This window comes from Aotus nancymaae, unplaced genomic scaffold (assembly GCF_030222135.1).
Source record: "Aotus nancymaae isolate 86718 unplaced genomic scaffold, 86718_ANA_hifiasm-v0.15.2.pri h1tg000011l, whole genome shotgun sequence".
NCBI lineage: Eukaryota > Metazoa > Chordata > Mammalia > Primates > Aotidae > Aotus > Aotus nancymaae.
In genome coordinates, this window is record NW_026988422.1 from 74,816,719 (window position 1) to 74,830,087 (window position 13,369).

At 40.7% G+C, this 13,369-nt stretch overlaps 1 protein-coding gene across 2 annotated transcripts in view; it reads right to left on the reverse strand.

The window, feature by feature from the left end:
* The window catches only part of PPP4R3A (protein phosphatase 4 regulatory subunit 3A), a 52,504-nt gene that overhangs the window by 20,659 nt on the left and 18,476 nt on the right, over nucleotides 1-13,369 (reverse strand). For both annotated transcript variants that reach the window (XM_012453126.3, XM_012453127.2), the window contains exon 4: nucleotides 3,198-3,815. In XM_012453126.3, the coding sequence (XP_012308549.2) occupies nucleotides 3,198-3,815 (618 nt within the window). The remainder of the gene's footprint in view (nucleotides 1-3,197; nucleotides 3,816-13,369) is intronic.

A 13,369-nucleotide genomic window follows, 5' to 3' on the forward strand; every position in this document is an offset into this window, starting at 1 on the left:
TCCTACTACATTTACTGGCTTCCTTTCTATACTTAATAAATTCAGATTTCAAATAATTATTTTACTTGAAGATCTGAGGTGAAGTCTTAAAAGATCTTCCGAGTCATATTACATTTATCTGCAGTGGTACAATCTTGGCTCAATACAACCTTTGCCTCCCAGGTACAAGTGGTTCTCCATCTCAGTTTCCAGAGTAGCTGGGATAGAGGGATGGGCATCTACCTCCTGAGTTCAAATGATTCTCCTGCCTCAGTCTACTGAGTAGCTGGGATTACAGGCACCTGCCACCATGCCCAGCTAATTTTTGTATTTTTAGTAGAGACAGGGTTTTGTCATGTTGGCCAGGCTCATCTTGAACTCCAGAGATCAAGTGATCCACCCGCCCCCAGCCTCCCAAATATCTGTTATTCCTAGAATATCATAGGCATCAAAGAATCAAAAAAACATGGTGTGTGTGTGTGTGTGTGTGTGCACGCGCGCGCACGCAAATAAATCTTTCTTTGTACCACATAATTTTTTGTTGAGATAGAGTCTCACTCTGTTGCCCATGTTAGAATGCGATGGCATGATCATTGCTCACTGCTGCCTTGAACTCGGGGGGTCAAGCAATTCTCCCAACTCAGCCTCCCAAGTAGCTGGGATTATAGGCATGCGCCACCATACCTGGCTAATTTTTAATTTTTTTTTGTTGGAGTCTATTGTTGTTCAGGCTAGTCTTTTTTTTTTTTTGAGATGGAATTTTGCTCATGCTGGAGTGCAATGGCATGATCTCAGCTCACTGCAACCTCTGCCTCCCAGGTTCAAGAGATTCTCCTGCCTCAGCCTCCCCAGTAGCTAGGATTACAGGTGTCCATCACCACGACCAGCTAATTTTTGTATTTGTAGTAGAGACGGGGTTTCAACATGTTGTCCAGGCTGGTCTTAAACTCCTGACCTCAGGTGATCCACCTGTCTCAGCCTCCCAAAGAGCTGGGATTACAGGTGTAAGCCACTGAACCCAGCCCCAGGCTAGTCTTTAACTCCTGGGTTTAATCAATCCTGTCTTGGCTTCCCAAAGTGATGGGATTACAGGTATGAGCCACTAGGGTAAACTTCTATTTCAGTTAGAATAGACCGATTCAGCCTGGAGTGGTGGCTCACACCTGTAATCCAAGCACTTTGGAGGCCAAGGCGGGCGGATCACCTGAGGTCAGGAGTTCAAAACCAGCCTGACCAACATGGTGAAACCCTGTCTTCAAACAAACAAACAAACAACAAAAAAAAAGAATAGACCGATTCACATACTGGGATGACACAGTGAGAGGTTTTCTAATTTTAGGGGTGTTACAAATGAAATTATCATCTAGCTCTCAGAGACTTTGACTCTGTGTTTTGTGTAGAATTCAGGATACTGCACCCTAGGGGACTATGATGCAAATACCCTAAAACACCAGAAGAAAATTTACATTTTAATATGCAACTGTCAATAGATATTTTAAAAAATTATCATGAGTCTTACATTATATTAAACACTTTCTTTACATGCTTGACTTCAGTTAATTTTCAGACAACTGTACAGGGTAGGCATTAATGTCACCATTCTTCAGATGGGGAAACTGAAGCTTTAAAAGGTTAAGAAGGCTGCCCAACTCACATAGCTACTGGGAGTTATTAAGTAACAGATGGAGCCAAAACTCAAATTCACACGAGTTTAACTCACCCACCGGCATGCCCATTACCAAAATGTGGCTTTTGGTAGGGATACATGCAGTTATAACTGCCTCCTCTGCTACATTCCCTAGACCCTGAAACTAGACCTCTACTATTATTACCTGTGATTTTTACAAATTCATTTTAATTTTTTTGGTAGAGACAGGCCACAGCACCTCGCCCAGAATTCTCATTAGAATTTGTATTCTGTATTTAGTGACATTTCTCTTGGCTTCATGCTTCACTCTTTCCTCTTTCAATCTGTTCTATTCTATGCATAATTCATTGATTAATAAGCCTGAAGTTCAGCATTCAACCATTTCATTAATATTATCCCTCTGTAGCTGGGTATGGTGGCTCATACCTGTAATTCTAACATTTTGGGAGGCTAAGGTGGGAAGATTGCTTGAAGCCAGGAGTTTGAGACCATTCTGAGCAATGAAGTGAGATCCCATCTTTACAAAACAATTTTTTTTTTTTTTTTTTTTTTGAGAAGGAGTTTCGCTTTTGTTACCCAGGCTGGAGCACAATGGCGCGATCTCGGCTCACCACAACCTCCGCCTCCTGGGTTCAGGCAATTCTCCTGCCTCAGCCTCCTGAGTAGCTGGGATTACAGGCACACGCCACCGTGCCCAGCTAATTTTTTGTATTTTTAGTAGAGACGGGGTTTCACCATGTTGACCAGGATGGTCTCGATCTCTTGACCTCGTGATCCACCCGCCTCAGCCTCCCAAAGTGCTGGGATTACAGGCGTGAGCCACCACACCCGGCCTACAAAACGTTTTTTAAAAGGTGGGTGTGGTGGCATGCATCTGTAGTCCTAGCTAGGCTGCACTGGAAGGCTGAGGTGGGAGAATGGCTCAAGTCTAGGAGTTCAAGGTTGCAATAAGCTATGACTGTGCCACTGCACTCCAGCCTGGGCAACAGAACAAGACCCCATGTTTATTAAAAAAAAAAAAAAAAAAAAAAAAAAAAAAAACAGGCTGAGTACAGCGGCTCACACCTGTAATCCCAGTACTTTGGGAGGCCGAGGCAGGAGGATTGCTTGAGCTCAGAAGTTTGAGACCAGCCTGGGCAGTATGACAAACTCCAACTCTACAAAAAATATAAAAACTGGTTGGGCATGGTGGTGCACACCTGTGGTCCTAGCTACTCAGGAGGCTGAGGTGGGAGGACTGCTTCAGCCAGGGAAGTGGAGGTGGAGGCTGCAGTGAGCTGAGATCACATTACTACCCTATATAGCCTAGGCAACAGAGCAAGACCCTATCCAAAAAACAAAAACAAAAACACATCCCCTTGTAATTTCTTCAAACTACATTTATAACCTCTCCTACCCTAGATACAACAACCTTCTGGTCTTGTAGTATTACCGTATATTATAATCTCTTAAAATATCTCACAAATAACTTTATACATTAACAAAATTAAAATTCAACGTATGCACTTAAAGGAGCAAATTGTTTTTGCTGTATCTCTTGAAGTATGAAAAAAGGAATGATCTGACTCACCTGCAACATGCCAACAATCTCTACCTTATTGAAAAAGATAAAAGAGTGAAGTGTTGATAACATGTTTTCTTCAAAGACCGAAGGAGTTGGTAGAACCATATCTTGTATATATTGAACTCTGTATGTCTGATGAATTTTTTGTTTCAGCTCAGGATCTGATATGGGAATCACTTCTTTAAACTTGGCTGTTTTTGTTAGAAATTCCCTGTGTTTTCGTGGTTGTGATAAAGCAGGATCATATTCTAAACATCCAATGACGTCCATTATACATTCCTCAGAGAACATAACTTCAAAAAGAGCAGTTCTATTCAAGAGGAAGATGCCTTTGATAATTTCATACAAGTGGTGCAGTCCTTCAATATTTTCCAAATCCTCACACACATGAAAAAGCTCCAGGAGCTTTTTAATATAACCCTCATTTTCTAGTGCCAGTGCAAGTTTTTCACGACGAAGAGGTGAAGGTAAAGATGATGCCACAAGTTCTGCAATTTCCTCAAGGCGACTTAATTCGCAAGATGGCAATTCTAAGCCTGGAGATGACATATCATCAAAACGCTCCTCTTCAGATTCATCCACAAGGTCCTGAGTGATGTCCACGGAAGGGTCCTTTCCTTGAACCTATGAAAAAAAATTTGATTGCTAACGAAATATGTAATAGCTGACCAGCAAACCTAAATGATATTCTAAGATGAATACAAGAGATGTTGTAAGAAACCTATAACAATAGTTTTCAAGACAAAATTGTCTACTTTTCTACGTTACATTTCTCCAAATAAAGTACACTTTCAATTTTAAGGAAGTTAGTCAAAGTTCAAAGACAGAATGGGCTTCCTTATAAAGTATGAGGTTTGCTGGCAAGAACAACTTTCTAGGACAGGCTAAACTAAGTGAGACTGTTATGAAACAGCCCTCGGCAGACCCACAACATAAAAGCCTGATGCTAAAACAGCCACTAACATCTCACATCCGTGACCCTCTTTTCCAGCAGACCAGGGCAAGTCTCAGAAACAGTCCTAGGACTGTGCTAAAGAACAGGTGCCACCACCAATCTCTTTAATATTTAACTCTGAGGTGAAAACTAAATAAATACCAAATATCATAATGTTATGATCACAGAAAAAATATATAATTATAAGAAAAAAGGAAAATATTTAACATCAATTGATTGTAGATAGCAAGGGCCAAAGAGCATGAACAAACAGGCTTTGGACCAAAGCGAGTCACTGATTTGCTATAAATACTGACAGCCCAAAAATAGGATTTAAAAAACACTAGGTAGAATATAAGTGTACCTACATAAAATGAAACCACATATAAAGTAAATACAACCTATATGTAGTAGAGTTATCCCCAAAAACGGTCTGCTGAAGGTTAAGTAACCAAACCAGGAAAATATCTTCCTTTCTACACACCCTAACCTGTGGCCTTCATGATCCCTCCAGAAGCCCGAAAATGTGTCATAAAACCCAATTTTATGCCACTGTAGGGGTTCTTATTATAAAGGTAACTTACATTACTGAATACATTTTTTTTTCCTTTTGAGATGGAGTCTTACTCTGTCGCTCAGGTTGGAGTGCAGTGGCACAATCTCAGCTCACTGTAACCTCCGCCTCCTGTGTTCAAGCTATTCTCCTGCTTCAGCCTCCTGAGTAGCTGGGATTACAGGTACATACCACCACACCCGGCTAATTTTGTATTATTAGTAGAGATGGGGTTTCACCATATTGGCCAGGCTAGTCTTGAACTTCTGACCTCATGATCTGCCCGCCTCGGCCTCCCAAAGTGCTGGGATTACAGGCATGAGACACCACACCCGGCCTTGAATACATTTTAAAGGCATTTTTTCCTTCTTTGTAAAGAAAGGAGGTCAAGGATAAACTTTGAAATAGAAACAAATTTTGTTAAGCTGGCCCTAGAATTTGGGACAGTGACCACTAAAGCAAGTAGAAGGCCAAGTAGAATGGCAAAGGGATGAAAAAATTAGACCTTATGTGAAAAAGGCAAGGAACTTAAATTGCTTAGCGCAATGAAGAGACATATTGATAGATACTAGAAGAGATGATGACCTAGAACACTTTCCTTGAAATGTGCTGCAAGGTGATATGGTCTTGACCGTAACCAAGTGGACAGCAGCACTGAAAGGAAGCAAGTTACATTCATGGCTTGTATCTGGCATGGTCTCACATCAGTTCCGAATTTGTTAATTACATTAGATTTTGATTAGCAAACTAAATTAAAAGTGAGAAGTTCCCTTATTAAGAATGCCATATTTTCGAATTGAGACAAAAATTGGTGAACATCGTTCAAGAAACAGAGACATTTAATATCTCAGCAAAATGTAATGACTTTCTTGGAATGATCTAGGATCCTGAACATGATTGAGAAGTTCAGACAGAACCCCTAAGAGTGACTGAGAACACCTTGAACATGCTCAAACTATGTAAAATTTGGGAGGGAATACCAGGAAAGAATATAAAACAGCTAGTGATAGAATTATTATAGAGAAAGCATCCAACTACTACGATCTGTGCCCAACTTTAGATGATGGAAAGTTTTATGGCATTAAAGACCAAGGAAAAATAGAGTAAATATCAGACCATAAGCCGGGCGTGGTGGCTCACACCTGTAAATCCCAGCACTTTGGGAGGCTGAGGCAGGTAGATCATCTGAGGTCAGGGGTTCGAGATCAGCCTGGCCAACACGGTGAAACCCCGTCTCTACCAAAAAGACACAAAAATTAGCTGGGTTTGGTGGCACGCGCCTGTAATCCCAGCTACTCAGGAGACTGAGGCAGGAGAATCCCTTGAACCCGGGCGGCAGAGGATGCAGCAAGCTGAGATTGCACCACTGCACTGCAGCCTGCTAACAAAAGTGAAGCTCCATCTCAGGGGGAAAAAAAAAATAATCAGACAATACTAAAGGAGAGCCAGGCATGACAATGACAAATCCAGTTCAGGTCTGAGTTAAATAATGGCGTAATAGAAGACTGCATCCAGAGTGAGACTGTTTGATTCAGAAAGATGAAAGCAAAGAGAACAAGATTTGTCTGAATAACAGATACTATTAACATAGTCTGAACTCATTAAATGTCACCTCTCTTTTTTTGGGAGAACTCTACAAGACAAAATCTAGAGAAATTGCTATAAATATAACAGTTGGACAGAAAGCCAAGAAAAGCTAAAGATGGATGGTATTCAGATATAAATGTTAGTCTTTTCTGTTTCAGAGAAGGAAAGGGACAGCTTAACACGTTAATTTATAAAAAGCACAGATGAGTAGAATATATGGTTGAAATTAATTCCGAAGTTAAAGAAACACTGTGCTGCTTTCCCTTTCCGTTCTCTCTCCCTCCGGAAGCGCGGGCGCAGGGCAGCGGGAGCGCGCCAGTGCCGTTTGTTGGGCTGTGGCGGCGGAGGTTCACAGATGGCCAATTAGCAGCAGCTCAGGATTGTAGCTACCAGCAAAAGCGCAGAGGCTGCTACAGGTGATCCCAAGGCTAGCAGGGCCTGGAGTGGACCTCAGCAGTTCTACAGCAGAGGGGCCTGACTGTTAGAAGGAAAACTAAGAAAGAGAAAGAAATAACTTAATCATCAACAAACTGGACGTCCACTCAGAGACCCAATCTGAAAGTCAACAACTACAAAGACGACAGGTGGATAAATCCAAAGATGGGAAGAAACCAGTGCAAAAAGGATGAAAACACCCAAAACCAGAATGCCTCTCCTCCCCCAAGGGATCACAACTCCTCAGCAAGCAAGGGAACAAGGCTGGATGGAGGAGGAGTGTAATGAATTGACAGAAACAGGCTTCAGAAGGTGGGTAATAAGAAACTTCTCTGAGCTAAAAGAACATGTTCTAACCCAATGCAAAGAAACTAAGAACCTTGAAAAAAGGTTTGACGAAATGCTAACGAGAATAAACAGCTTAGAGAGGAATATAAGTGAATTGATGGAGCTGAAAAACACAACAAGAGAACTTCGCGAAGCATACACAAGTTTCAACAGCCGAACTGACCAAGCAGAAGAAAGGATATCAGAGGTCGAAGATCAACTCAATGAAATAAAACAAGAAGGTAAGATTAGAGAAAAAAGGGTAAAAAGGAATGAACGAAGTCTCCCAAGAAATATGGGACTATGTGAAAAGACCTAATCTTTTTTTTTTTTTTTTTTTGAGACAGAGTTTCGCTCTTGTTACCCAGGCTGGAGTGCAATGGCGTGATCTCGGTTCACCGCAACCTCCGCCTCCTGGGTTCAGGCAATTCTCCTGCCTCAGCCTCCTGAGTAGCTGGGATTACAGGCACGCGCCACCGTGCCCAGCTAATTTTTGTATTTTTAGTAGAGACGGGGTTTCACCGTGTTGACCAGGATGGTCTTGATCTCTTGACCTTGTGATCCACCCACCTCGGCCTCCCAAAGTGCTGGGATTACAGGCTTGAGCCACCGCGCCCGGCGAAAAGACCTAATCTACGTTTGATAGGTGTACCTGAATGTGACGGAGAGAATGAATCCAAGCTGGAAAATACCCTTCAGGATATTATCCAGGAAAACTTCCGCAACCTACCAAGGCAGGATAATATTCAACTCCAGGTAATAAATAGAACACCACAAAGATAGTCCTCAAGAAGAGCAACCCCCAAGGCACATAATCGTCAGATTCACCAGGGTTGAAATGAAGGAGAAAATGCTAAGGGCAGCTAGAGAGAAAGGTCGGGTTACCCACAAAGGGAAGTCTATCAGACTCACAGCAGATCTCTCAGCAGAGACCCTACAAGCCAGAAGAGAGTGGGGGCCAATATTCAACATCCTTGAAGAAAAGAACTTTCAACCCAGAATTTCATATCCAGCCAAACTAAGCTTCATAAGTGAAGGAGAAATAAAATCCTTTATGAACAAGCAATTACCAGAGATTTCATCATCACCAGGCCTGCTTTACAAGAGCTCCTGAAAGAATCACTAAACACTGAAAGGAACAACCAGTACCAGCCACTCCAAAAACATACCAAATGGTAAAGAGCATCGACACAATGAAGATACTGCATCACCTAATGGGCAAAACAGCCAGCTAGCATCAAAATGGCAGGATCAAATTCACACATAACAATATTAACCCTAAATGTAAATGGGCTAAACGCCCCAATCAAAAGACACAGACTGGCAAATTGGATAAAAAGCCAAAACCCATCAGTGTGCCGTATCCAGGAAATCCATGTCACACGCAAGGATACACAAAGGCTCAAAATGAAGGGATAGAGGAAGATTTACCAAGCAAATGGAGAGCAAAAAGAAGCAGGAGTTGCAATTCTCGTCTCTAATAAAATAGACTTTAAACCAACAAAGATCAAAAGAGACAAAGAAGGACATTACATAATAGTAAAAGGATCAATGCAACAAGAAGAGCTAATGATCCTAAATATATATGCACCCAATACAGGAGCACTCAGATACATAAAGCAAGTTCTTAATGACTTAAAAAGAGACTTAAACTCCCACACAATAATAGTGGGCGACTTTAACACCCCATTGTCAATATTAGGCAGATCAACGAAACAAAATTAACAAGGATATTTAGGACTTGAACTCAGACCTGGACCAAGAAAACCTAATAGGCATTTATAGAACTCTCCACTTCAAATCCACAGAATATACATTCTTCTCAGCACCACATCACACCTACTCTAAAACTGACCACATAATTGGAAGAAAATCACTCCTCAGCAAATGCAAAAGAACGGAAATCATAACAAACAGTCTCTCAGACCACAGTGCAATCAAGTTAAAACTCAGAATTTAGAAACTAACTCATAACCGCACAGCTTCATGGAAACTGAACAACTGGCTCTTGAATGTTGACTGGATAAACAATGAAATGAAGGCAGAAATAAAGATATTCTTAGAAACCACCGAGAACGAAGACACAACATACCAGAATCTCTGGGACACATTTAAAGCAGTGTCTAGAGGAAAATATATAGCAATAAATGCCCACATGAGAAGCAAGGAAAGATCTAAAATCAACACCCTATCATCAAAATTGAAAGAGCTAGAGGAGCAAGATCAAAAAAACTCAAAACTTACCAGAAAACAAGAAATAACTAAGATCAGAGCAGAACTGAAGGAGATAGAGACACAAAAAAAAATCCTTCAAAAAAATTCAATAAATCCAGGAGCTGGTTTTTCAAAAAGATCAACAAAATAGACCACTAGCCAGATTAATAAAAAGGAAAAGAGAGAATAATTAAATAGATGCAATAAAAAACAATAAAGGGGATATCACCACAGATTCCACAGAAATACAAACCATCATCAGAGATTATTACAAACAACTCTATGCACATAAACTAGTAAACCTGGAAGAAATGGGTAAATTCCTGGACACTTGCATCCTCCCAAGGCTAAACCAGGAAGAGGTAGAAACCCTGAATAGACCAATAACAAGGGCAGAAGTTGAGGCAGAATTAAGAGCCTACCCCCCAAAAAAAGTCCAGGTCCAGATGGGTTCACAGGCAAATTCTACCAGACATACAAAGAGGAGCTGGTACCATTCCTTCTGAAACTATTCCAAACAATCCAAAACGAGGGAATCCTTCCTGAATCATTTTATGAGACCAAATCATCCTGATACCAAAACCCGGCAGAGACTCAGCAAGAAAAGAAAACTTCAGGCCAATATCCATGATAAACATAGATGCAAAAATATTCAATAAAATACTGCCAAACCGATTACAACAGCACATCAAAAAGCTTATCCACCACGATCAAGTAGGCTTCATCCCGGGTATGCAAGGCTGGTTCAATATACGCAAGTCTATAAACGTAATTCACCACATAAACAGAACCAAAGATAAAAACCACATGATTATCTCAATTGATGCAGAGAAGGCCTTTGACAAAATTCAACAGCCCTTTATGCTAAAACCCTCAATAAACTAGGTATTGATGGAACGTATCTCAAAATAATACAAACTATTTACGACAAACCAACAGCCAATATCATACTGAATGGGCAAAAACTGGAAGCATTCCCTTTGAAATCTGGCACTAGACAAGGATGCCCTCTCTCTACCACTCCTATTCAATATAGTATTGGAAGTTCTAGCCAGAGCAATCAGGCAAGAAAAAGAAATAAAGGGTATTCAATTAGGAAAGGAGGAAGTCAAACTGTCTCTATTTGCAGACGACACGATTGTATATTTAGAAGACCCCACGGTCTCAGTCCAAAATCTCCTGAAACTGATAAGCAACTTCAGCAAAGTCTCAGGATACAAAAACAATGTGCAAAAATCACAAGCATTCCTATACACCAATAATAGACTTAAAGAGAGCCAAATCAAGAACGAACTGCCATTCACAATTGCTACAAAGAGAATAAAATACCTAGGAATACAACTAACAAGGAACGTAAAGGACCTCTTCAAGGAGAACTACACACCACTGCTCAACGAAATAAGAGAGGACACAAACAGATGGAGAAACATTCCATGCTCATGGTTAGGAAGAATCAATGTCGTGAAAATGGCCATACTGCCCAAAGTAATTTACAGATTCAACGCTATCCCCATCAAGCTACCAATGACCTTCTTCACAGAACTGCAAAAAAAACACCTTAAACTTCATATGGAACCAAAAGAGAGCCCGCATAGCCAAGTCAAGTCTAAGCAAAAAGAATAAAGCGGGAGGCATCACACTACCAGACTTCAAACTATACTACAAGGCTACAGTAATCAAAACAGCATGCTACTGGTACCAAAACAGAGATATAGACCAATGGAACAGAGCAGAGGCCTCGAAGGCAACACCACACATCTACAACCATCTGATCTTTGACAAACCTCACAGAAACAAGCAATGGGGAAAGGATTCCCTGTTTAATAAATGGTGTTGGGAAAACTGGCTAGCCATGTGCAGAAAGCAGAAACTGGACCCCTTCCTGACACCTTAAACGAAAATTAACTGCAGATGCATTAAAAACTTAAACATAAGACCTAACACCATAAAAACCCTAGAAGAAAATCTAGGCAAAACTATTCAGGACATAGGCATAGGCAAGGACTTCATGACCAAAACACCAAAAGCACTGGCAACAAAAGCCAAAATAGACAAATGGGACCGAATCAAACTCCACAGCTTCTGCACAGCAAAAGAAACAGTCATTAGAGTGAATTGGCAACCAACAGAATGGGAAAAAATTTTTGCAATCTACCCATCTGACAAAGGGCTAATATCCAGAATCTACAAAGAACTAAAAAAGATTTACAAGAACAAAACAAACAAGCCCATTCAAAAGTGGACAAAGGATATGAACAGACACTTTACAGAAGAAGACGTATATGAGGCCAACAAACATATGAAAAAATGCTCATTGTCACTGGTCATTAGAGAAATGCAAATCAAAACTACATTGAGATACCATCTCACGCCAGTTAGAATGGCGATCATTAAAAAATCTGGAGACAACAGATGCTGGAGAGGATGTGGAGAAATAGGAACACGTTTATACTGTTGGTGGGAGTGTAAATTAGTTCATCCATTGTGGAAGATAGTGTGGCGATTCCTCAAGGACCTAGAAATAGAAATTCCATTTGACCCAGCAATCCCATTACTGGGTATATATCCAAAGGATTATAAATCGTTCTACTGTAAGCACACATGCACACGAATGTTCACTGCAGCACCGTTTACAATAGCAAAGACCTGGAACCAACCCAAATGCCCATCGATGATAGACTGGACGGGGAAAATGTGGCACATATACACCATGGACTACTACACAGCCACAAAAAATGATGAGTTCGTGTCCTTTGTAGGGACATGGATGAACCTGGAAACCACCATTCTCAGGAAACTGACACAAGAACAGAAAATCAAACACTGCCATGTTCTCACTCATAGGTGGGTGCTGAACAATGAGAACACATGGACACAGGGAGAGGAGCATCACACATTGGGGTCTGTTGGGGGGAAATAGGGGAGGGACAGCGGGGGGTAGGGAGTAGGGGAGAGATAGCATGGGGAGAAATGCCAGATATAGGTGATGGGGAGGAAGGCAGCAAATCACACTGCCATGTGTGTACCTATGCAACAATCTTGCATGTTCTTCACATGTACCCCAAAACCTAAAATGCAATAAATTTAAAAAAATTTCTTAAAAAAACAAAACAAAAAAAACACTGTGCTAAGGATACTATATCTTCTGTGAATGCTGTGGCTCTTAAACTTCAGGGTGCATCAGAATCACCAAAAGCAAAGGGTGACAAATTACAGCCAAATTTGGTCTGCTACCTGTTTTTGTAAGTAAGTTTTACTAGAAGACAGCCCCTCTCTCATTCATTTATGTGCTATCTATGGCTACTTCCAAACTAAATTAGCAGAGTTGACCTAGCTGTGACAAGAGACTCTAAGGCCTGCAAACCCTTGAATATTTACCATCTTGTCCTTTACAGAGAAAAGTCTGGCCTGTAGAAATTCTGTGAAAACAGAATTTCTAAGAAAGGATTTTAAAAAACAATTATTGGACCTTACTTGAAGTTTTTGATTCAATAGGTCTGGGGTCAGGGGGGCAGAGATGGTCTCAGAATTTGCATTTCTATCAGTTCCCAGGTCATGTTTGTGCTGGTGGTTTGAGGGCCACACTCAAAGGAATTAAGGAATCTGGTGAAGATTATTCTCCAGATAAAGTAAACATGGAGATGGATAAACCTCCTCTAGAAAAAAATGGCCTAAACGAGTGTATTACAAGAGCCAATTGCATGTAGCTACTAGAGCACATAAAAATGCACATTCACAAAATACTGTGATTATGTTTCTAGGGAAACTCCAGAGTAAATTAAAAATATTCAAGCTTAGAGGCTGGGTAAGGTTGAACAGTCAAGAGCCATGCTGCTCAGGACAAGTACAAGAGTGGGTTTTCTTTCAAGTGCCATAAGAAGTTAAAAACAAAGAGTGATGCTATCAGATTTGCATTTTAAAAAAGATACTCTTCCTCTCTCTCTCTTCTCTCTGTCTCCCCTCTTTGTTTATCCTCTCTCTCTACTCTCTTTTAAAAATAAAAAATGATTATCTAATCACTCTAGCTAAAGTGTTGATTTAGGAATGTAAGTCAAGACAAAACCAATAAACCAGGCAAAAAATGATGGTGGCTTGGAAAACTATAATAGTGAAAATGAAGATAAGCCA